Source organism: Physeter macrocephalus, chromosome 18, assembly GCF_002837175.3.
Source record: "Physeter macrocephalus isolate SW-GA chromosome 18, ASM283717v5, whole genome shotgun sequence".
NCBI classification, from domain to species: Eukaryota; Metazoa; Chordata; class Mammalia; order Artiodactyla; family Physeteridae; genus Physeter; species Physeter macrocephalus.
The window spans coordinates 84393903-84417878 of NC_041231.1; the positions used below are offsets into that span (position 1 = coordinate 84393903).

The window sequence follows — 23976 nt, forward strand, 5'->3', positions numbered from 1 at the left end:
TTTTACCCCCCCCCCCCGCCCTTTTTTTTTTTTGCTAATACAAATAACGCTGCTGTGAATACTTGTGTACAGGCTTTTATTTCTTCTGGGCATATACCTAGGAGTAGAATTGCTGGGTCATATGATAGCTCTGCGTTTCGCTTTTTTAGGACCTACCAAACGATTTTCCACAGCAGATATACCATTTGACAATCCCAAATGATGTATGAGTGTTCCAATTTCTCCGTATCCTCACCAACAATTGTGTCTGTCTTTTTGATGATAGCATTCCTAGTGGGTGTCATATGGATCTTTCTAAAAGAGAAAGGGCCAGAGCTGTTGGGGTAACACCACCTTGCTGATAGGTGGCCACCTGACCTACCAGCTACGGAAAGCCCTCGGGCACTGCTAATATGGAGGTTCCCAGTGGTGTCAGTGGGCTGTCTCTGGGCTTCTGTAGAGGAAGAGGAGATTGTAGCCCTGCCTGAGCCTCATGCCAGAGCCCCTGACTTGGGTGCAGTTCTGCGAGGGCCCAGGAGGCTGGGTGGGGTGGGGGTGGGGTTACCTACTCATCCTTTGGGGACCTGATTGCAGAAACTCTGAGGCTGAAAAATTTCCTTGCTAGCTTTTATCATAACAGCAATTGTTTTACTCATTCTCGGGGGTGGGGGGGGAAACACCCTTTCTTGGATACTGTGGATAAAGGCTAGAAAGGCTTGTGGTTTCCATTTTCATAGGTGACATTTCAAAAGTCATTGCAGATCACAAGCTGCCAAAATGATAGCTTTAAAATGTACTTAAAAAAAATCTACTGTGTAGTAGTTTGCAAAGAGCACAAGATTTGTACATAGTAGGGTAGCTAACTCTTCCCAGTGTGCCTGGGCCTTTCCTGACTTTTTTTTTTTTTTTTTTTCCTGATATTGAATCCCAGGAAACCAAGTTCCAATAAATCAGGACACTTGGCCACCCTAAGTCATATAAACCTGTAGGTAACTAAATGGATCTGCTTGTTGTTTGGCCAGGTTACTTAAAGTCTCTGAACTTTAGTTTTCTCATCCGGAAGATCGGGATAATTCCTTACTGAGTCTTTGAAAATCTGGTATGTAATAGATACTCAATAAATGTTAGCTCCCTTGTCTTAAGCTTCAGACTAGCAATGAAAGTTATATTCTTTTTATAACCAAGTTCTATATTTTCAATTACAAGCCTTTTCATTTCCTTCCCCGTTCCAATTAAATCAAGGGGGTGCGTGTGTGTTTATTTTTTAGGACCATGCTTCTAATTGGTGCCTTGGTCGAGTGTAGTAACCAGCAGAAAAGCCAGCAAGGGAAAGGGGAGTTGGCTTTGAAGAACCCCCTCTAACCTCCCCCAACCTGTTAATTTAGTCTATTGCTAAGTAACAGATTACTGCAAAATTCAGCAGCTTTAAACAGCAAGCATGTATTATCCCACACAGTCCCTGAGGGTCAGGAGGCCCAGAGAGGCTTAGCTGGGTGGTCCTGCCTCAGGGTCTGTGCTGAGGTGCTGGTGGGCCTGCAGTCCGCTTCCTCGCTCACTCCGGCGTTGGCAGAGGCCTTGGTTTCTTTCTGCCTTGGCCCCCCATAGGATGGCTCACGACAGGGCAGCTGGTGTCCCCCGAAGCTAGTCATGTGAGAAGCATACTGACCATGATGGAAGTCACAGTGTCTTTGATAACCTCATCCCAGAAGTGACACACCATCCCTTTTGCTGTGTTCTATTGGCCCTGCACACAGCCCTGGTCCAGTGCAGGAGAGGATCCCTGGGGACCACCTTAGAGGCTGCCTTCCACAGATGCCAAGTTCACATGAAGACACCTCTGTCCTCTAATCCAGGGAATGAAGCCGATAGGAAGTGGCTCAGTGTAGGACTGATACTACCGGGGCCTGAGCCAGAGCCCACCGCTGGGCCAGTGCCCGGATGCTTCCTGTCGTCCACGTTGCCTCCTTCCAAGCGGTACGTCCAGTTGGCTGTGGGCAGGTATGTGCTGTGAGTTCTGGCGTTGGCAGCCACTTGGTGGCACCTCACACGTCCCCAGCTCGGTGTGACCAAGCCTGTGGTTACTAAATGCCTCCCGTGTCCCGAGAACAGCTGCTGGGGGTGACAGGGAGCAGGATAGACCCTCCCTCGCTGCGCTTTACAGGCCTGGCCTCCACTGACACCTGTCAGCCTGGGAAGTGCTGACAGAGGGTAAGGGGTCCCTCCTCCTGCCGGGGGGTATTCCTTATAACAACATTCCAGAGTGGAGGAAGGGCTTACACTACTTAATGCCTGCTGGCTATATGTTATATGTGCTATGTAACACTGTGTTTAAAAGGTAGGAGAACTGATCTCTGACTTAATGAGGTTTATTTCAGCTTAAGAGATGATTCCCCCCTCCCTTGCCCCGGCTGGTGGAGTTAGAGCAAACAGGGAATTGTAACCTAATTTGTAGGAATGAAAAACATTTTGTCCTTGACCCCTGTCCTAGTCTAGACTCTGTCATTGTAATACAATACATGAATACTGTCTGCAACAGATTTCATTAGTCCCAAAGCCCAGTTTATATACGCAGCAGTAGTTCCCAAAGAAGCCTGGCTGCTCATCAAAATTACCTGAAGAACTTTTCAAAAACAAACAAACAAACAAACAAATTTCTCAGCCTCTTGACTACTGAATCACTTTCTAGGGGTGGGTCCCAGAAATCTGTTGTTTTTTTTTTTAATTTTTATTTTTATTTTTTTTTGTGGTACGTGGACCTCTCACTGTTGTGGCCTCTCCCATTGCGGCGCACAGGCTCCGGACGCGCAGGCTCAGCGGCCATGGCTCACGGGCCCAGCCGCTCTGCGGCATGTGGGATCTTCCCGGATCGGGGCACGAACCCATGTCCCCTGCATCGGCAGGCGGATTCTCAACCACTGCGCCACCAGGGAAGCCCCAGAAATCTGTTTTTTAAAGCTTCTAGGTGATGTGAGATGCGGACGGATTGGAAAACCCATTGATGTGAAACTGAAAGATGTGAAGGCATTCATTCATTCATTCATAGTTTCAGCCAGTAATCGGCAATCTGTCAGGCACAGATCCAGGCTCTGAAGGCACAGATGGGAACATCAGAGGTTCTGCCCTTGAAGAGCTTGGAGCTTAATGGGGATTATGAACAAATGAGCAGATAATTACAGTATAACTGACAATCACAACACTTTAAACATAAGCCTATAATTTTATCACTGACTGAGATAGTGGAAGTGATGATGGGCATATGAAAATGAGGCCAAGGAGGATAGCCACCCGTTTCCCACTGACTTCCCAAATAGGTCTTAATATGGAGATTTCTAAGGTCTCTCTTACCAAGCATCATGAGTGAATACAACTGGTTGTTTTTGGTTTTTGTGTTTTTTCATTTTGTTTGTTTTTGGCTGCGTTGGGTCTTCGTTGCTGCACAGGACTTTCTCTAGTTGCAGCAAGTGGGGGCTACTCTTCATTGTGGTGCGCGGGCTTCTCATCGCGGTAGCTTCCTTTGTTGCAGAGCGCGGGCTCTAGGCACATGGGCTTCAGTAGTTGCAGCGCGTGGGCTCAGTAGTTGTGGTGCGCGGGCTCTAGGGCATGCGGGCTCAGTTGCTCCACAGCATGTGGGATCTTCCTGGGCCAGGGATCGAACCCATGTCCCCTGCATTGGCAGGCGGATTCTTAACCACTGTGCCACCAGGGAAGTCCCTACAACTGATCTTTTAAAATTTTAATTGAAGTGTAGTTGATTTACAATATTGTATTAGTTTCAGGTGTACAGCAAAGTGATTCAGTTATATATTTTCAGATTATTTGCCATTATAGGTTATTATAAGATATTGTTTCCTGTGCTATATAGTAAATCCTTGTTGCATATCTATTTTACATATAGTAATTTGTATCCGTTAATCCCGTAGTACTCCTAATTTATCCCTCCTCCGCCCCCCTTTCCCCTCTGGTGACCATAAGTTTGTTTTCTACGTGAGTCTGTTTCTGTTTTGTACATAAATTAATTGGTGTTATGTTTTAGATTCCGCATATAAGCGATATCATATGATATTTGTCTTTCTCTGTCGGACTTACTTCACTTAGTGTGGTAATCTCTGGATCCATCCGTGTTGCTGCAAATGGCAATATTTCATTCTTTTTTTATGGCTGAGTAATATCCCACTGTGAATACAACTGGTTTTTGTTTTTTAACTTGATAGTGTTATTTAAAATTAATTCTGCATTTATTCTCATGGATAAAGCTGTGTGAACTCAAAACCACTAATACATATTGTCACCATCCTCTTTACGATGATCTTATGAAGATGCCCCTTGAAAGGCCATACCAGGTATTTTCAGAGCGGTAGGTTGTGGGGTGGGAGACTTGGCTTCAAACTTTGGCTCCACCCAAAGTCTGTGACCTTTGGCATCCCAGCCCCCTCTGCAGCTGTAGTAAATGAATGAACTCATTGGGCATCTACCATGTGCTAGTTGCTAGGAGTACAAAAGGCATGTCAGATACAGAGTGACTTCTGCTCTGTGCTGATGGTATGAACACTGATCTTCTCTTCCACTCAGAAGTCAGTGACCAGTGTCCCCTTAACATTCCAGAGAATTTATCTGGAGACTCTTAAAAGTCTCCTGGATTTGCACATATTATGTCATCCCATCCAAAGTAGAGAATGCCAGAGCTGTGAGGTGTGGATGTGGGCATTTTTCATTGCCCATGGACTTTGCAGGGGACACCAGTCTATGGCTTAGCAAAAACTCTCAATGAACATTGAATGTGAAATTGGTCAGTGCCAGAGGTCTTTGTAATGATGATAATAACACAGATACGTTTACATCTATTGTGTGCATGCATGATTGTAAATATTTTACATATATTATTAACTCATTTAATCCCATGGAGAAGGCACTGTCAATGGCCCTTCGTTTACAGGTGAGGAAATTAAGTAACTGACCCAAGGTCACACAACTAGTAAGTGGTGGAACAGAGGGACTGGAACCCTGGCTCTCGGGCTCCTGACCAGTGCTCCCCACAGGGTCTTTGCACACTGCCAACCACTGTTTCAGGAGGGCAGAGTGATGTCTGTCTCTGTCACTGTCGTTTTCCCAACGAGCAGTACTGTATACTGCTTGGCACATAGTAGGTGCTTGTTAAACATTCAGCTGCCTTTCCGATGACTGGTAGCATGAAGGGCAGTCACTCTCAGCATCACCAGGAGCACAGAAATAAAGCCAGTCATGGGAAGACCTGGTCCCGGCACTCGGATCTTTCACCTTGTCTCACCGCAGCCTCGTGTGGATTGATGAGTTACTGTCGGCAAAGCTCTTTGTGGGAGCAGAGCTCTCCATCCATCCATAGCAGTCTGGCCTTCATCCACCGGCAAGGGGCTTTCTGTGTCTATATTTGCTTCGTCTTCTTCCGAATGACAGCGTGCTTCAACCGAAGCCAAATGTCACTGGTTTTATTCTTCTGATTTCAAATGAGAATTGAGTCATCCAAGAGTAATTTTCTACAGTGAACCCCTCTCCAGATGCTTCTGGGGTAAGTGGGTTGGTGTGTGGGGTCTTTACTGGGGAAGGACTTTGATGATATGTTCTGTTCCTTAGCTCTGAATAAGAATTCCCCTAGAAGCGACTAGAGGCCAAGGGGGAGTCGCTTGACACCTAACCTGGGACCTGGAGAAAAGGTTGAAGACAGAATGAACAGGGAGGAAGGACCACAGATGATTCATTTAAGAACAGAGTGGGTGTGACCCTCCACCGCTTTAGAAGAATAGAATGTCCTTCTCCGGCAATGGTTAGAATAGTGCTTTTCAGTTAACTGTTGCCAACCAAGGAGTTGGAGGTGACGTGGGCTTCCCTTTCAACCTGTCTCATCTGACTTTTGTATAAGGGAAAACTTGAGTGTGGCAGCATTTACAGTCCCCGCCCCCCCAACGCCCCAGTTGTCCATTACACCAGAACGAGGGGCTCAGCCTTTAACCGCAGCGCTGACCTGTAGCAGGACTTGGTGGTGCCTGGCGGTGCCCCAGCTTTGCAGTGACTGGCCTGAAGCCCAGCTAGAGCTGTGTCCTTTCTTACGTGCTTGCTGTACAGTAGGAGAGGATGACTCCATCAGAGTATTAGCGAGAGTTGGATGTGCCCTTAGAATGAGAGTAAGAAAGTATGAGAAGCCTATGGGGGAATGAGAGTAAGCATAGATTCCTGGATTGTTGGAATGAGCGGACCACTGTTGATGTGGCAGATAATTTCTCCCGAGCCAGGATTTAATCCGGAGTTATTTTCTTTTTAAGTGCCAGCACTCTAAAGGGATTCTCTTGTCAACTTGCTTTCACATCTGGAAGCTTGTTAGTGCTTAGATGTTTTTCTCCTTAGGGTCTCTATGACAGTTGTATATTTTAACATTTCTGAGCAGACGTGGTTATTTTCCTCCTCTCATTCCCAAGCTGATTTTCTCCAACCAAGAAAAACCTTTTTAAGTTCAAGAAACAGTGTTGTGACTACCAAATTAAAGCACCATTTAATGTTTTGTGTTATTGGCAGCAACTTGGAATGTTCCCATGCCTGCTTAACAGGAGTTGACTGTTAAGGGGATGAATGGGTCGGAGAATAGAAAGTGGAGGGAGATTTCCTCCTGACCCCTGGGAGCTGGAAGCTCAGTTTAGCTGACTCATTTTTAGATGAACTGTGACAATTCTAAATGAATAAGTAAATAAAACAGGACACCATGAGGAAGCTAACAGTAGTTAAATGTCTGCAGTAAACACATTTTTAAACCAAAAGCAATGTGACTTGACTGATTTCACAGGAAAGGGGGCTTTCAAAGCAAGCTGACTGCTCCCTGCCACCATTGCCTTGGCAGCAAGAACAACCAGGGCTTGACCCTGAAAATCAATCGTCACTGCTAAGCTTTAGAGTCAGCAAACAGCCTAGTTGTGGGTTTAGGTAATTAACTTCCTTTACTATGATAATTTTTAAAAATCTTGCTCTCCTTTGAAACAAATGTGCCTTAAGATCCCGGTACTTTTCACGCGCTCAGTAGCTTTCTCACTTTCTCCTGCTCCAGGTATAAATGGCCAAGATGCTCAGCATTTGCGTTCTTACCAAGACCAATAACTTCATCTTGAGAATCACGGTGGGAGCAGCTCTCCTTAACCCCAGTGCCCTTCCCTGTGGTCACCCCACCACCCCATCTGCTCACAGTTTGTTGTCTCTCTTGGGGGCCACGTGGAGGGGGGCGGCACTGGCTTGCCGTAAAGCTTCTTGTGTCTTGTTTCCAGCCTCCAGCAAATTCTGTGTGGTACTAGATCACAGTGAAAACGAATGCATGTTCAGCCTCACGCAGATGACTCGCCTGGGCCTGCTCCTGGGGAGAGCTAACTCATGGACAGATGGATCTTCCACAGGAGCCCGGCTCTCTTTGGGGGATTCGGGTTTTGCCCTTTTGTGCCCTGTTTTCATCAGTATTTCCAGGTTTGTGTATTCTGAGCTGTGGTAGTTTGAACGCTTCTCTTGAATTTAGGCCTGAGGCTCACCTCAACCCTAAAATACGTAGTACACGTTGCCAGGAACTTGCCGCGCAGGTCACAGAACTAATCCTTGACTTAGATGAAGGTGTACTGAATGCTCTCTCATCTGCTTTTAATACAGGGTAATTACTGGCCCTAGTTAATCATTTCTTTTCTTAGGATGATACTTACAATGAGGCGCAATTGTAATACAGCTGCATGGTTACCAGAAACACTCCAGAATTTGATAGTGGGAAGTGGCTTTCAACTAAGAGTGTCTTTTGGGAAATGTGCGCACAAGAGGAGTTCTTTAAAATCTATTCTAATTTACCTGCCCGTGTTTTCTACCCTTATCCTGTTTTCATTGTTGTCATTTTCTGTGTGTGGCCCTTGAACTCGTGAAGAGCTTTTGGATGCTGTTGTAGTTGGAATTTTCCTTAATGTATCTGATTACTCCCTGTCGTGACCTGTCATTCTGGGAGGCCCCGTAGGTTGAGCGAGTGCCAGAGACTCCTGGTTAAAGAGGGTGGGGAGGCGATGCTTGGCTTGGTGTCAGCGTGATCTGGCCCCTGGGAGGTGCTGACTCTCCCTTTTTCCTGTCTGAGTGTGGGGAACCAGTCACATCAAAGAATGGCTTATTCTTTTGCTGCGCTCAGGACCAGAGCTCCTCTTGCGTGGGCCCAGCGCATGGGCTTGGTCCCTGCTAGTACAATTGTCCAGAGCAGCTGTGTGCCTGCGTGGCCCAGCTCGCCTAAGCTGCCAGTAGGTTGCCTGGTTGTTAAGAAGTGACGTTCCCAGCCCACGTGCAGCTTGGAAGATGGGGATCTGCCGCAGTCAGGCAGGCCACAGACCTGGCTGTGCGGTTGGACACCTTGTGCAAAGTGGGTCATGCCATTCCCGTGATCCCAGATCGCCAGGCAGAGTGTCAAGGGCTTTGTAGGTCCCCGTGCCTCACCCGTTCCTTTAGAAAAGTACAGAACAGTACAGCCCAGCCCACAGGCTGCTCAGCAAGTGCGCAGTTTGCCCAGCGGGGCAGGCCGGCCCTGCGGGAGGAGTTCACCTGCTGGGACCTTTTGTCCTGTTCCTGCCAGGTGGGCCAGCCGGGGAGCTGCGAAGGGGACGCGGGGACGGGTGTGAGTGCAGCTAAGGTGCCGTCTCCCCTGCCAGCTGGTGGCCACGAGCTCCCGGCGCCGTGGGGTTGATTTCTGTGAACCCCAGTGGGCGGGGAGGGGAGGACAGAGGGGCGATGGCCCCAGGCCACTGCCCCCAGCTGGCCCTCAAACTGGAGTGCCTTTTCTCTCCGTTCTGTGGTCACCTTCTCCGAGTGGCGACTGCATTTTCCAAAGTAAATTTTCGCTCAGTGATCCCGTCCCCTTTACCCTGCTTTATTTTTTCTTGCTGATGGTCACTTTACGTAACATATTTTACGTGTGTGTTCCTGCCCAGCCTGGAATTTTGTTCCCTGCTGCACCCGTCAGGGCCGTCCTGCCTCTGTGCCTGGCATGGGGCAGGCGCTTGGTAAGCGTGTGGTGTGAATGAGAAATGAATCTGTGGTATTAAGGGATCTGGACGTGTGGCCGGCTGCACAGGAACTCGGCACTGTGCTGAGATGATGAAAGCAAACCTTTGCTGGAGAAGCCTCCTGGTGACCGGTGTGAAAACAGACAGCCCCTTCTGAGCAGGTCACGGGACGTGTCCAGTCATGGGCGTGGCCGGGGGAGAGGATGGGGAAAGCCATGAACGTGGCCGCGTCCAGCCCACAACCAGGCCTCCGATTCCCCGGCCAAGGACTCTGCTGCTTAGGGCCTCATGTTGCCCCTTTTCAACATAGACGTTTCAGGAATTATGAGCAACTCTCTCTGAAAATTACTACTGTTGTGATTGTTCGGCTAGCTCTTTCACGTGTTCCTAAGTTGGATGGTGAAAAGTTCTGCAAGCCTGAGAGAATTCTCAAGCTGAGAAGAAATGTGGTCTAAGAACAGCTGGACCCTTACGGACAGAAGCGTGTGGAGATGATGTTCCGTCTTAGAATGAGCCCCTGTGCTGCCACCTCCTGCAGGGCTCAGGACGGGTTCAGATTCGGATCGTTCAGGACAGATGGCCTGTCTTCAGTATCACCACATACTAGATCCCATAGTCGCCTCTGGGGGCCTGCTGCTGGGTTCAGTGCGATTGGACTGAAATTTTACCTTGTGTTTAGCCAGGCTGCTTTTCTGTTGCCATGATGTCAGCATTGTCAACTTTGTAATGATGGGTCATTTATACCCATTCCTGGGCCTCATTTTTTCCCTGAGTCCACGAATGTTCTCCCCCCCACCTCCACCCCAGAGGTCTGTTTCCTGTCATTTTTGAGCATTCCTTTACTTCTGTTTCCAGCTTTTCTACATCCTCCCTACATAGAAACCAAAACTGGTTACAGGCTCCTGTGAAAGGGCTCTTAGTTAAAAATGAGAAGGATGTTCTTACTGTTTTCGTCAGGTGTGTTCCTGATGTTAGATCCCAGAATGCTGTTACTTGCTAGGACTTTAACAGCTTGTTGTTAACGCGTATATGCATCATCTCCAACATCTGCTTGTTGGCAAACTCGGTTGGTTTTGGTGTTCAGCACGTGCCTTCTCCCCCATCGTGAAAGTCTAGTCTGTTCTAGGCCTCCAGGCGAGCTCTTTGTGTTTTTCCCTATTCAACAATCCTTTGTACACAGTAGGTTTAGTATGTTCATTTCAGCCTCATCTTTCATGCTCAGATAATGCTTCACGCTGATAGGTGCCTCTCTCCTGAGATGTTGTCAACTCTCCCACCTTCCATTGCTGCCCACTGGGGGTGTTAGGACTTGCATTGGACGTTGTGAGCTCACTGGTGGGAGTTTAGTGGGCAGGGCACACGGACGCTGGCGGTATCCACTGTGGAGTGGACCCTGCGGCAGACACACAGCAGGAAACCTTTATGGGAGGGCTTGCTGCGTGCCAGGCACTGCTCTAAGGACCTTAGGTGTATTAGCGTATTCGATCATTTGCTCTTCTTAACAGCCTGAGGGGCAATTATTATTTCCCACATGTTACAGGTAGGAGGCTAAATAAGTTGTCCAAGGCCATATTACTATTAGGTGGAAAAAATGGGTTTCAAACCCAAATTGTCTGATAAGGAGCCCAACGTGGAACCTCTTAATCACCTGCCAGCCTGTCATGCTTTTCTACCTAGTTGTGTAACTGTTGAATGACAAAGGTGGCATATCTAATTGTTGGCACTTGGGTGTGTGGGAGCTGGTGGCTTCTTGGCTGAGGGAGTCGGTGCCCTGCAAGTCTCCCCCCAGGGCAGGACAGATGCTGGAACAGAACCCTGGTCGCTACTGCTTTCAAGGTGTCATTGATGGCAGATGATTAACTGCCTAGTTGATGAAACCAATTTTGCCGTTGCCCTTGGAAGCAAAAATATTTGTGGTTATTTCTATGAGAGTAATGACCAAGACAGTTAAACATATGCCTCCTAACTTTAATATAGAAAATCTAGTCAGTACACAGATGAAAAGATGCTTTGCTACCCTGTAAATGTAAATCTTAAATGGGGGGAAAATAGGGAGTTTTAAAGTCTTACGGATGGAGGTAGGTCTGTAACCAGTGATAGGAGATCATCTCCAAGATGTTGTCAGTGAAAACAGTCAGCAATATTTTTCCAAGCCTTTTTTTTTTTTGCAGCTACCACAATAAGAATATATTTCACATCGCAGCTGAGTACATCGTACTCATAAGTATGGTACAGTTAACACTGAAGATTCATGACAGTATTCATTCTCACTAAGGGCAAAGCACTCTGATTATTATGATCAGTTTATTATTTCTAATGCGAAGTTGACTTGATCATCTATTAATGGGTTGTGACCAACAATTGTAAAAAAACTCCCATTTGGCATGACTTCTTTTGTGCTCAAAAGAGAGAAGTCTCTGGAAGCATACCCAAGAAATGGTACCAGTAGGCTCCTTCTAACAGTGGGGTGGAGGGATTGTGTTGGAGCAAAGTGATGAGATTTTTCTTACCTCCTCTTTTCATTTTAAATGTTTGAGTTTTTTTTTTTTTTTACTATGGACGTGAGTACGTTAAGACAGTAATTAATAAAAGTACCCAGCAGAGGAACTGTCTTCTCCCTGTGGCGGTCCTATTTGCCCTGATGGGCTCTTCCCTGTCTGCCTCCTTTCTATCCAGTCCCATCCTTCTCCCCACAGAGATTTCAGCTTCACAGAGAGAGTTTTTACAGAGCTGAGAAAAGAAGCACAGAAAACTGGCGCTTCATTTATAAAGTGAATTCACGGGATTGTGTCTTTTCTTTTGATTTTCAAATTAAAACTTAGCCCATAAGTTTCTTTTGTGAGTTTAAAAAGAAATTGTTTGAATATGAGGAACTTAACCTTGTCCAGAGCATGTTCCCTGAAAAGAATTTGTTCTTGTTGTTTTATGAAAAAATACAAAAAGCATTTTGAGTAGAGATTTAATCAATGTCTCTTTTTCTTAATAGGTTTTAAAATGGAACACTTTGATGCATCACTTAGTACCTATTTCCAGGCATTGCTCGGCCCCCGAGGTAAGGTGGTTTTGGGTTTTACTCCCCCCTCCTTCCCCCACCCCCCGCCGCTCCTTGTTACAGGCACATGTAAATATTGCACGAAGACATTCTAGAAAACATGAGCATTTTCCAATGATTAGACTAACGCTTTGTCCTGGGTACCAGGGGCTTGGAGTCCTCTGAGGTCCCCTGGCTGCTGGGGCAGAGACACAGGTGCTGTGACCCTCTGTTGACTTTGGCTGGAGCTCAGGTTTGCTGTCAAGCTTGCAGCCTGAGAATGCCACAGATTTCACCACTACTGGTGGCATGGTTTCCTCAGTTCTTGTGAGTCTTCAGCTGAAACTGACTTCCAAAATGCACTGCTGCAACCTAACTGTCCATCAACAGATGAATGGATAAAGAAGATGTGGCACATATATACAATGGAATATTACTCAGCCATAAAAAGAAATGAAACTGAGTTATTTGTAATGAGGTGGATAGAACTGGAGTCTGTCATACAGAGTGAAGTAAGTCAGAAGGAGAAAAACAAATACCGTATGCTAACACATATATATGGAATCTAAGAAAAAAAAATGTCAAGAAGAGATTAGTGTGGGCTTCCCTGGTGGCGCAGTGGTTGGGAGTCCGCCTGCCGATGCAGGGGACACGGGTTTGTGCCCTGGTCCAGGACGATCCCACATGCCGCGGAGCAGCTGGGCCCGTGAGCCATGGCTGATACTCCAATAAAGATGTTAAAAAAAATGATACCAAAAAAAAAAAAATGCACTGCTGCAATAGGAGTTTAAAACTCTTCCCCTTTTCAATTCTAAGGGCTTTTTAATGTCCTTTTGGGTTGTGTCACGTCAATGGCTAGATATATACACCTGAGCTCTTTTGCTCTTCATCTTTCATTACCTTTTAGGAAGTAGGTCAGCTCCATATTACACCTTCTTCTAATGTCATCTATGATGTCTTAGTTGTAAAGAAGGAACTTTGGGAGTTCCCAGGAAGATTCTTAGGAAAACTGCAAGAGGCTTTTAAACAGATGAAAAGATTCCTGTTTCACTTGTGGTTTTTAAAATACGAAAGAAAACAATAAAAGGAACTTCATCTGTTAGTAAGGCAGAGATGAAATAAGGCTGATACCATCTGTGATAATAGTGAGGATGTGGAGAAAGAGTCTAATTTGGGGTAACCTCTCTGGAGGGCAGTTGTGTTTTCTGTTGCAATTAAAATGCTCCTGACCTTTGACTCAGCAAAAATATGTATAAGGAAGGTCCTTAACAGCATCGCTTGTCAAAACTGGAAATAATCTAGAAGCCCATCTGTAGGGGACAAGTTAAATGAGTGTGCAGCCCTTGGAAAAAAACAAGCCAGATCTATCTCTCTGTGCTGGTGTTGGGACGATGCCTTCTTTGAGTGTTGCTGGATCAAAAATCCAATTTTAAATGGCTGAAACAATAATAAAAGTTATTAGCTTACATTGTGTGATCTGAGTCACTTCAGGGGCTCCGTGATGATTGATACCCAAGAACCCCGTTCTTGTCATTTCCTACCTTGCATCCTCGGTATGTCAGCAGCTCTGTCCTCAGGATAGGTTTCCCCACCTTTCCTGGTTGCACGGTGGCTGCTGCAGCTCTAGGCTGTACCTCCAGAGGAGGAGGGAGAAGTCTGATCATTTGCATGGTTTTAAGAACAAGTAAATTCCTCCCCAGAGCTCTTCACAAACTGTCATCTCCTCAGAGTTCAGTGGCCACAGTTGCTGCACATGCTTATGTCTGAGCCAGTCCCCAGGGAGTGGGTTAGGTCTCCACAGTTGACTAGATCCCTAAGGATTTACCGCCTGGGGTTGGGGCCAGCCACCCAGGAAGTACTTGGATATTTGGTCATATAGAAGAATGAAGATCTGTGATAAAATTTAAAAAGCACGGTGCAAAACAGGGTTAAGTAAAAGGAAATGGGAGGTTTTTGTGGGCGCATTTATTGTGTTTGTGATTATGTACACATCAACATTAGTAACAGTCTGATGTTAGTTGCTACGGAGGAACTTGTTTTCTCAGAATTGACGGCTTCCAGCCCAGAGCTGAGAACAAAAGGGGTTAAGAATCGTCTTGTTAAGTTCGCTGGGGCGGCCGCTTCCCTGAAGGGCTTCTGAGAAGCACAGTTCTGCAGAACTGGCGGCCACCACCCTAGCATCACTAGTGGGGAGAGGGTGGAGGGCGTCTTCCTCTAAGGCCAAGAGAAGAAACACTGGGGGAATTTAGGGTGTCTGCAAGAAAGGAGACTGGCAGTGGTTCCCCAAGTGGATGAATGCTCCACTTAACCTATGCTTGTCCTACAAGGTCAAGGGAGAGAGCATTGGAGAGAGTAGCAAGATGGTCCAGCCAGGAGCTCAGAGAAGGGGCTGAGACACTGTCCCCACTTAGCTGCTGCTGCTTAGAAGATACGGAGGTGAAACCAGCATGTGCCTCTGAGCTCCACAGTGGGGGGGCCTTGGAGGGTATGTAGAGCGAAGGGCTACAGGTTTGGGGGCTCACCGTAGCAGGATGCAGAGGGGGACGTGCTGCAGAGGTGGCTTCCTGCGAGTCAGCCAGAGGATGGAGTTGAGTCTTGCAGGGGACGTATAACACCCAGGGGATCTGGCTGCCCGGGAGTTTGCTCCCAGCCACGGGAGGGCTGTCAGGTTGCCGCCGGCAGCCACTTGGAGTGAGTTTTCCTTTTCCTCCTCCCTCCTGCCTAGGAGAGGGGAGGGGAGCCAGAGAGGTCCCTCCTGTGCCAGTAATTTCCTTGAATCCGTATAGGTCTTCCCTCTCAAGCTCCTGTTCTTCACTTACCTGGTCACTGCTGCTTCACCCTCACTTTTTAAAATATCATCCCCGCTGCTCTTGCCCATGGCACTCATGGCAGATGCTGCCTGTTGAGTGAGACGATCACTGAGCTGGCTGAGTGGCATGTTTTCTGAGTCTGCTCATGCTGGGCAGACTGGCTGACACTGGGCTGGGATGGAGGGCTTTGGAGCTCAAAGACTGCCATGTCCAGGGTTTCCTTGTCCCATGCATAATTCAGCAAGCCTGGTGGCAATCAATCCAGTTAATGGAAAATTGAGCTTTCTCCTTGGTTTCTTTAAGATTCTTTGGAAAGGATTTTTAAAAAATTATTTAGCAAAACCTGTGAATAATGACGCGTGTCGTTATTCAGAACATGAGTGTGCGCCTCACCTCGAGGCTGTATATTGAAGACCCACAGTTCCTCTTCCACTTGCTTTGTTGGCTTGGGAAATTTTAATTAATGTTTTAATGTTCGAAAAACCATTGTTACTATTTTTGTATCTACTTTGTTAATCACTAAATGTTGTTTCTTTTAATATTTTCCAGATCCCAGAGTAAAAGGATGGTTTCTTCTGGACAGTTATATCCCTACTTTGCTCTGCTCCATCCTATACTTGCTAATTGTGTGGCTGGGACCAAAATACATGAAGGATAGGCCGCCGTTCTCTTGTCGGGGGATTTTAGTGGTGTATAACCTTGGACTCACGCTGCTGTCTCTCTATATGTTCTGTGAGGTAGGTCAGAGGTTAACACAGCTTCCTCTCACTTAAATGTATTCGTGTCACCGTCCTGAATTGTGCTCCTAAGTGGAGAAAGGCAGCTGCGTGGGGGGAGAGAACAGGGAGGGCAGGTACAGTAATGCGTTTCAAGGATGTTATAAAATCGATGTTTCATAACGCCAGAGTTATTTGTACAAATGTGCCTTCTGGGCACATCTGTCTAAAATAGAAGGCTTTGCTATGGATTCTTTTGTTATTTATGTTCTATATTATACTCAGAATTAAAATAAATATTTTCAGAAATATTCTTACGTAAGCAGAACACAGAGTAGAAAATGAACAGAACGCAAAAAACAGATGTGTGAGCGTTTTATTATGAAGCGTTAATAAATGCCTGGTTCTTGTTTGGAGGCGGCCGGGGAAGGAAGTGGGCAGAGTCTGCATTTGGTATGTTTGTGGTCGGTCAGCCCTCTCCATCCTGATCTGATCACTGTAAACAGCTTGGAGCTTTGAGAGGTTATTGTTTTCAAAGCTAAGAAGAGTAGTAGATAGTGAGGTCTGCGTTTAGGGTTGGAATAGTCTAAGTTCAGGGCAGATTATTTTTTTCTATGAAACAGGGATGTTGAAAACCAAATTTGATGATCTTGAAGGCTTAAGTAAGAGTGAAAGCCACTTCGGAATCAAAACTTAAGCCTCCTGTTTTGACAGTATAGTCACTTAGCCTTTAAAGCCAGAAGGGGAGGAAAGCTCCCTTCGTGATAAGTACGATTTGTATGCATTTTTAGGGGCAGAACTACACTGTTCAGGTTTATAGCACAAAACTACTGCTAAATCTCTGGGGCTGAGACTTAAGCCATACATAAAACAAACATTGGCAAGTACTCCTGTTTGGATTTTTTTTTTTTTTTTTGAGATACGCGGGCCTCTCACTGTTGTGGCCTCTCCCGTTGCGGAGCACAGGCTCCGGACGCGCAGGCTCAGCGGCCGTGGCTCACGGGCCCAGCCGCTCCGCGGCATGTGGGATCCTCCCAGACCGGGGCGCGAACCCGGTTCCCCTGCATCGGCAGGCGGACGCGCAACCACTGCGCCACCAGGGAAGCCCTCCTGTTTGGATTTTTAACCTTTCATTGTGGCTTTAATTCTCCAAGGAGTAGTAAAGGAGAAGAAAAGGGGAGAAATCAATACGAATCTTGCAGTGAATTCCCCAGCAGCCTTGGGCTGTGACGGGGGGTCTCCCCTTCTGCGTGTGGGCATGTGCGGGGGTGTGCGTGTCATGCAGGAGCTGGTGGGAAGCACGTGTCTGATCTTCAGAGGCACTGCGCTGGGAGAGGTCTGGGTCTGGTGCCCCCCCTCGTGTTTCATAAGCCAAGGTAAAGGTTTTAGGACTAGGCTGGTAGATGCTACTATCATTGCTTTTATGCCTGACAGTCTGTGAAATGCTCACAACTCCTTTTTTTGCTTCCTTTTTGTTCTGTTCTAGAGCGAAAGCAGTTTAATTAGCCTCCGAGGGGGAGATTGCGGGCCTGGAGGCAAGGGCAGTGCACAGGAGTGGGCCCAGCACTGTGCTCATCTCTGTGTTCCAGGGACAAAGCCGCAGCAAGCTGTCAGGTGTCTTAGAGCGAACCGTTTACTTCCCCCTACTTGATAGATGGTAGAGCCATTTCCTTAAGAGGGCTCTTATAGAGTTTATTATTATGCCTAGCAATATTCTAGAGAAAAAGTATTTAAGACTATTAAATCTTACAGAACTTAAGTATCTGCCTTATATGTTTCTCAAGCCCTAGAGATATAATTACAGCTTCATAATTAACCTCTCAAACAGGTAATTCCCTGGTAAAGAGGGGAAGAAGAGTGCTGGGTAGATTGCTTCCAAGTGCATGTGGCTGAATTTGGGGGGTTCTGAAAGCATTGTAATAGGAAGTACAGATTTCCCTCCAAGACAGCTTGGCGAAAACATTGGAAGATGTTGAGCAGTATCTAAGCCCTGAATAGAGAGATTCAGGAAATAGAGGAGGAAAATGACGTGCTTAACCCACAATTTAGAGTACATAGAGAAGTAATGGATAAGGGGGCAATAATCCTTAAATTAAATCAAGTTTATAGGCCCAGATCAGATATTCCCGAGTTGAAAATAAACCCTAGTACCCACATTAGATGACATTTCTTTTTGATTTTGTCTGACTTTTTTTTTTCCTGTACTTACATAAACCCCTCAGGGATACCCTTATAACATATCTTTTGTTAAGTTTTAAATTTCATTCTAGCTACTGGTTTTTCCTCTTTTTTTGCTTAGCATTTATAGTCCAATGAATACTGAAACACGGGGCAGTCATGGCGTTTTACAGCAGAACAAACTGAGGGGACCATGGAGTCCAGCTGGGCCCCTCATTTCAGGGAAACATCCCAAGAGCTGGCGCCATTGCCTGTGGTCACACCATCGGCATGGTCACAACGATTAGTCTTTATTTACCCACCTGCTTATCTACATATTTGGGTCTGTAAAGAATCTTAAAAATAAATATGTAGCCATTGATATTTTTGTTTGTTTAATCCTGTGGTATGAATTCTCAGCTGCCTTGGCAAAGTTCTAGGTTAATATAAAGAAGATTAACTGTTGCAAGGAGAGGAGAGAAATCTTGAAAGAGGGAGATAAAAAGGAAATGAGAGAGAGGAGTCATGAAGTTTTTAAATGACTAGAAGAAGAAAAGTAACCAAATGACTGTCTTATAACTGTGAAACTGAGTTTAAGGTATAGAAAGAGCTTGGTCATAGCTTCTGCATTTGGTAGAAAGAAAATTAAAAAGAGAGACATGGGCTTTACTTCTAATTGCCTCATGAACCTGGTGTTTATTTCTGGGAAAGAGGTCATAATCCCTGAATAGAAGTATGTTTGAAAGTGTTATATTTTAGATTAGGAGTAGACGACTTCACGGCAAGCATTTTTTCATTTATTAAATTAGGTGTTGTCTAAGATTACAGTCAGTGGTAAAGTCTCGAAAATAAAATGTCAAGTTACAGAAGAGAAACAACTTAGTTTGCATTAACTCACTCAGCTTTGTAAAACGGTGTGCTCATAGCAAACCTAAAAATCTTGTGTGCCCTTCTACCCACACCCCTACTCCTCCAGCCCCCCCACCCCAGCCCCGACTTCCCAGCTCCAGGGCATGTTTCATCTGAATGGAAGCCCCACTGTGTTTTCAGACTATCCACACATCTTTCCCTTTGTTCCCAAGATTGAGAATCCCCACCCACCAGATGCCAGATTGTGACTTTTCCCTCATTGTGCAGGGTGTACCCGGGCTGGACTCAGGTTTCCCCTGGCTCACCCAGTAGTATAACTCCTTAGTTAACATGTCAGACACTCAGGGGGCTGCTCTGTCCTGACCTGGAACTTTTTGGGTATATCCTCCCTGCTCCTGGCCTCTGGACTCTTGTCAGCAAAGCAGGGAGGATCCAGTTGCTTGGTTTGTCACGGTCCGGAGGGGAGCATCCCCGTGCAGGGATCGCGGGGCTCAGCAGTAGCAGGAAGCAGGGTCAGCACGCACAGCACGTCAACCTTGAACTTGAATGGAGAGAACTGCTGGCTGCCCTCCTTAGCAGCCTGCCCCAGTGCCCCATCCACTCAAACCCCCAAGACCAGGTTCTTCCTTTCTTTGGGTCTCTGCCCCCCTAGAAACTCACTTCCTTCAGACCTAAGCCTGCCTCGGTTTGACAGTCCCCGTCTCGTTTCTGAGAACCCTTCTCGAGGTCAGTTCCTCTGTGACATCTTGAGAGGGCTTGGCTCTAGAGCAGTGATCCCAGCCTCTCCTGCCTCCCCGTGGTCCCGAGGAGCCTGACGCCTTCTCTCCCATCACGGTGCCCCCGGGGGTGCCCACGCCAGCCTTGCGTCTCTCACACGCACCTCATTGGCTGTAGTTACAATGTTCCTTCCACATCTTTTCCGTCCCCTTGTTAGCATGGCTTCAGCATTAAGACATAAAAAAGCAAATGCCAGAACAACGTTTTACTTTATTTAACAAAGATAAATCACAGATTACAAACAAGATTATTTTGATTGTTTGTTTACTCCCTTGCAGTTAGAACTGTGTGTTGTGAAGTAGTGTGAGAAAATTCAGTGAAATGAATCAAACATTCAGAACATTTAAAATGTAATTTTAGAAAATGATTGATAGCTAACTCGATAGGTGATCTGAATTGGCATAGATTCAAAACTTATTTTTTCTTTCCCTTTGCAATTTTCACTTAAAATTGTAAGTCCCAAACTACTTCAGAATATGGAAAATAAAATCATAGAAATATATTTATCTATGTACCTAACAAATATTGACATTACTGGTTTGGATTTTTTGTTTAAAAAGGAAAACATGACAAAAATGCATCTAAAGCACAGCCCCTTCACAGATTTAACTTTCTTCTGAAGTTCGTTTCTTTTCTGGATATGTTTTTATACTTTTACTAGACATGTACAGTATATTCTGAGACAATTTTTTTAACTTACATAAATGGTGTACAGTTTATATTCTTTATCAAATAGCTTTTCTCAGTCAGCATTATATTTTGAGAATGTATGTTGAATCTTATGGATTTCATTTCATTAGTTTTAACTTCTCTATTATTTCAGTGTTAGAGTTTATTATGCCATTTTATCCATTTTTCTTTGGATGGACATGTACGTTATTTCCATTGTAACAATTTTGCATTGAGATCCTTGGAGAATTATCTCCAACACTATCTTTCTCCTTTGCAGAAACTTCACTCTTGCTTTGCATTTTGCATTTTTTAATGTATTAAAGAAACAAAATTGTATTATTTTCCTAATTATTCTCCAAAGCAGCAATTCTCATGTGCTTTACTAGCTAGAAATAAATGTATATGCTGGCATTTGAGGTAAAAGGCTTTTGCAGTTAAGAAGGAATTAAAAAGTATGTTTTTTTCTGGAACAGAAACCTTCCTCCCCAAACAAACAGAAACAATGTTGCATTGAATGTTATTGGACATGTCCCTGCGTGCAAATGTGATTTATTTATTTAGGCCAGGTATATACACTTAGGAGTTAATGACTGAATCTTGACACTCTCTTGTCTTTTAGTGGGGAAATTTTAATCCATTTTCATTTAGTATAATTGTTATTTTGGAATAATTTCTATCACCTTTGTGTGTGTGTGTGTGTGTGTGTGTGTGTGTGTGTGTTTGTATGTTTTCTTTGCTCTTTTTGTATTCCTTTCCTGCTTTCTGTTGCATTTTTTTCATTTTACTGATTTAAAAGTTATTCTAATTCTATTATTTAGTAATTATCTATAAGTTTTTAACATGCACCCTTGACTTAAAGTCTAAAGTCTAAAGTGAATTACTGTTTCTACTCCTGAACAATAATACAAGGACTGCAGAAGATCTGGGCTCTGATCCCCCATCTTCCGTGTTATTGTTGGCAGGTGTTTCATTCCACCTCTTTCTGAGGTCCTAAATAGTTATCATTATAGTCCATGTTTACTGATTTTCTTTGCACACTGTTCATCTGTGAAATCCATTCTTTCCTTTGAGGTTCAGTTTTCTTCTGAAGTAGTTCCTTTTCTGGGAAGGGTAAACTCAGTCTCTGTTTGAGCATCATTTATGTGACTTTATGCTTTAATAGTATTTTAGCAGGGCGTAGAATTCTAAATTAGCAGTTATTTTCCCCCAGCACTTTGCAGATTTATTTCAGAGAAGTCTGCCGCACTCCCATTTTTGTTCATTTTGTAGGTAGTCTTTTTCTTTCCAGATATTTCTAAAATTGTTTAAGAATGAAATAGAGTGTGCCTAGATAGTAATCCACTTTTATTTATCTCACTCAGGATTGTGTGCATCCAAGCTGAGAATTTCTGTGTTTCTGAATTTGGGAAAGTTGTCAGGCATCATATCCTCGATGCTTCCTCCTCCTTCACCAGCTCTGGCTGGAGCTCCTATTAGACGTGTGTTGGACATTCTCACCCCTACGTATTCTCTCTCGTGTTTTTTGCATCTTTATGTCTCTCCTGCATTCCTCTAATTCACTCGTATTTTCAGTTGTGTCTAATCTGCTCTTTCAGCCATTTTTAGTTTCAATTACTATACATCTTTTATTTCTAAAAATTCACTGCTTGTTCTTTTTTTCACTTTATAACATGGAAACATTGTTTTTTTTTCCTAGTTAGATACAACTGTGATCTCAAACTTAACTATTTGCTGTATTGCTATTTGAAAATATCCTTTAAAAAATTTTCTTCCAGCTATATCTGTGAGGTCATGCCTCTGGGAATAATTATTATATCAACGTTAGTTTTGTTTTTTTTTTGTTGTTTTTTTTTTTGGCCACACCGCACAGCATGTGGGATCTTAGTTTCCCGACCAGGGATCGAACCCGCGCGCCCCCTGCATTGGAAGCGCAGAGTCTTAACCACTGGACCACCAGGGAAGACCCTATGTTAAATTTCTTTACCTTTTTTAAAAACAAAAACAGAACAGTTTGTTGGGTGTCCCGTGTAAGCATCCCAAGCTAGTATTGCTGGGGTCATCTCAGGTAAACGTGTCTGCCCCAAATAAAAGAGATTTTTAAAAGAACTTGAATGTAAGCTCACTTCCTCTTTTCTGACTTATTTTTTTAGGGGACGCCTCACCTTACAGTTAGGCATCAGTGGTGTTGGAGTTATTTTGGTGTTTCATGTAGCATTTCTGCCTTGTGTTAACAGTGGGGAGGTGGTTCAGCTTTCGCACGGTTTGCTGCGTTGCCAGGACCAGACGTCAGTGGTTTTTTTCTTTGAATCTTCTCTTGAAGATTTCCGATGCTGCTTTATGTGGAGGATGAGAGAAGTTGAGCATTTGACTGGGAGGGTGTTTTGCTTGTGCTTTCCACCCCCTCTGTAACTGTGGCGTCGGTGCTGTCAGCACGTCTCCCCAGGCCCCTGACAGCACTGCCTCCCCGGTTCTGGCTTTGAAGGTCCTCGATAGGGCTGCAGAGCAGTCGCTCTGGAGACATTATACTCTAAACGGTCTTGTTTTTCTTTCCTTTCAGCCTTTCTTAAAATAGATATGTTATTGTGGGAAAAAATAGGATTTGGAAAAACACTTAAAAGACCTGGCAAGTAATTACTGAATTTTATTTAGAAATGATTTTGTTTCCCAAAATACTTTGAAAAAGACATTTAGTACTATTCTGCCTTTCCCCATTGAACAGAGGTTGAAACTCTGGTGAGATTAATAGTTATAGGAAAGGCCCAACTATTGCCTAAAACACTTCTCACTCACAGTTCCCTTACCACTGAAACTCCGTGCTCAGAAAGAATCTTCTCTCAGGGAGAAGCAGCGCCTCAGTTACCTGCCTGTCCATTTACCTGGCACTGCCCTGAGGGAATGCCGGCAGTGGGCGATGGAGAGAAGGATTCAGCCTCGTGACAGACAGCCTTCCCCTCAGCCACACTCCCAGGGGACAGGGAAAGGATGCCTTCCAGTAGAGAGGAAGCTTTGGCTTTGGTCCAGAGCCAGGCCTGACTCCTCTAAACTGACCCTACAGACCTTGGTAACTGAGCCTTACAGCTGGTGTAAAAAGGAACCAGTCTACAAATCCTCAACTAAAGCAGACTCAGTTTGTAAAGCAGGAGTCAGTAGGTAAGCTGGAGGTCTCTCTTTAAATTATGCAGAGGATGCGCTGGTGGGGCTTCTGTGTACAGTAGGAGCAGCAGCGGTGCAGACCTAGTCACGAGCCTTCAAGCGCTGGGGCAGAAAGAGCAGACATTTGTGTAGAATCATAGCAAAGACATATATATAGTGCCTGCCTTATATGCAGGTACTGGGTTCACTCACTGTTCATCACACTGTCACTGTCCCCTTTGTGCAGAGGCAAAGGCCCGGGTGGACCTGGGATTCGAGTCTGTGCTTCGGGCCACTGTGCGTCACTGCCTCAGAACACTGAGCCTCAGCTTGGGTTTTCTCTCCCAGCCTCTCCCATAAAATATAAAATGAGTGTTTCTTGTGGGGTATGTGGAAGCAACTTACCAGAAGCCACCTCTCAGGAGGCTGACTAGTGAGAGCAAAGGACTGCCAGCGTAAGTGGACAGGGCCCAGGGTTGAGGGAAGAATGCCAGACATACCTGTGTCAGGCTGGGCTGAGGACAAGTTGTTTCTTTGTGCTTTGTTCTGAAGCCTTCTCTAGTGTACAGAGCCTGTCCTTATGACGTAACCAAGAGTATTGCAGTCAGCTGTAAGCCAAGGGGTTCCTGGGCCTCAGTGGAAAAAAACACTTTTGGAGGTCACGGGTATGAAACTATCTTTTTTTTTTTTTTTTTTTTTTTTGCGGTACGCGGGCCTCTCACTGCCGTGGCCTCTCCCGTTGCGGAGCACAGGCTCCGGACGCGCAGGCTCAGTGGCCATGGCACACGGGCCCAACCGCTCCG

At 45.3% G+C, this 23976-nt stretch overlaps 1 protein-coding gene across 5 annotated transcripts in view; it reads left to right on the plus strand.

Annotated features, from left to right (window-relative positions):
* ELOVL5 (ELOVL fatty acid elongase 5) overlaps positions 1-23976 on the plus strand; it is a 69997-nt gene that overhangs the window by 32334 nt on the left and 13687 nt on the right. For 2 of the 5 annotated variants that reach the window (XM_007130184.3, XM_007130185.3), the window contains 2 exons: positions 11995-12060; positions 15399-15586. In XM_007130184.3, the coding sequence (XP_007130246.1) occupies positions 12003-12060; positions 15399-15586 (246 nt within the window). In that variant the 5' untranslated portion in view covers positions 11995-12002. Of the gene's footprint in view, positions 1-7347; positions 7453-11994; positions 12061-15398; positions 15587-23976 lie in introns of those variants that run through there. The other 3 variants (XM_007130182.3, XM_024122107.3, XM_007130183.4) reach the window with 3 other exon arrangements.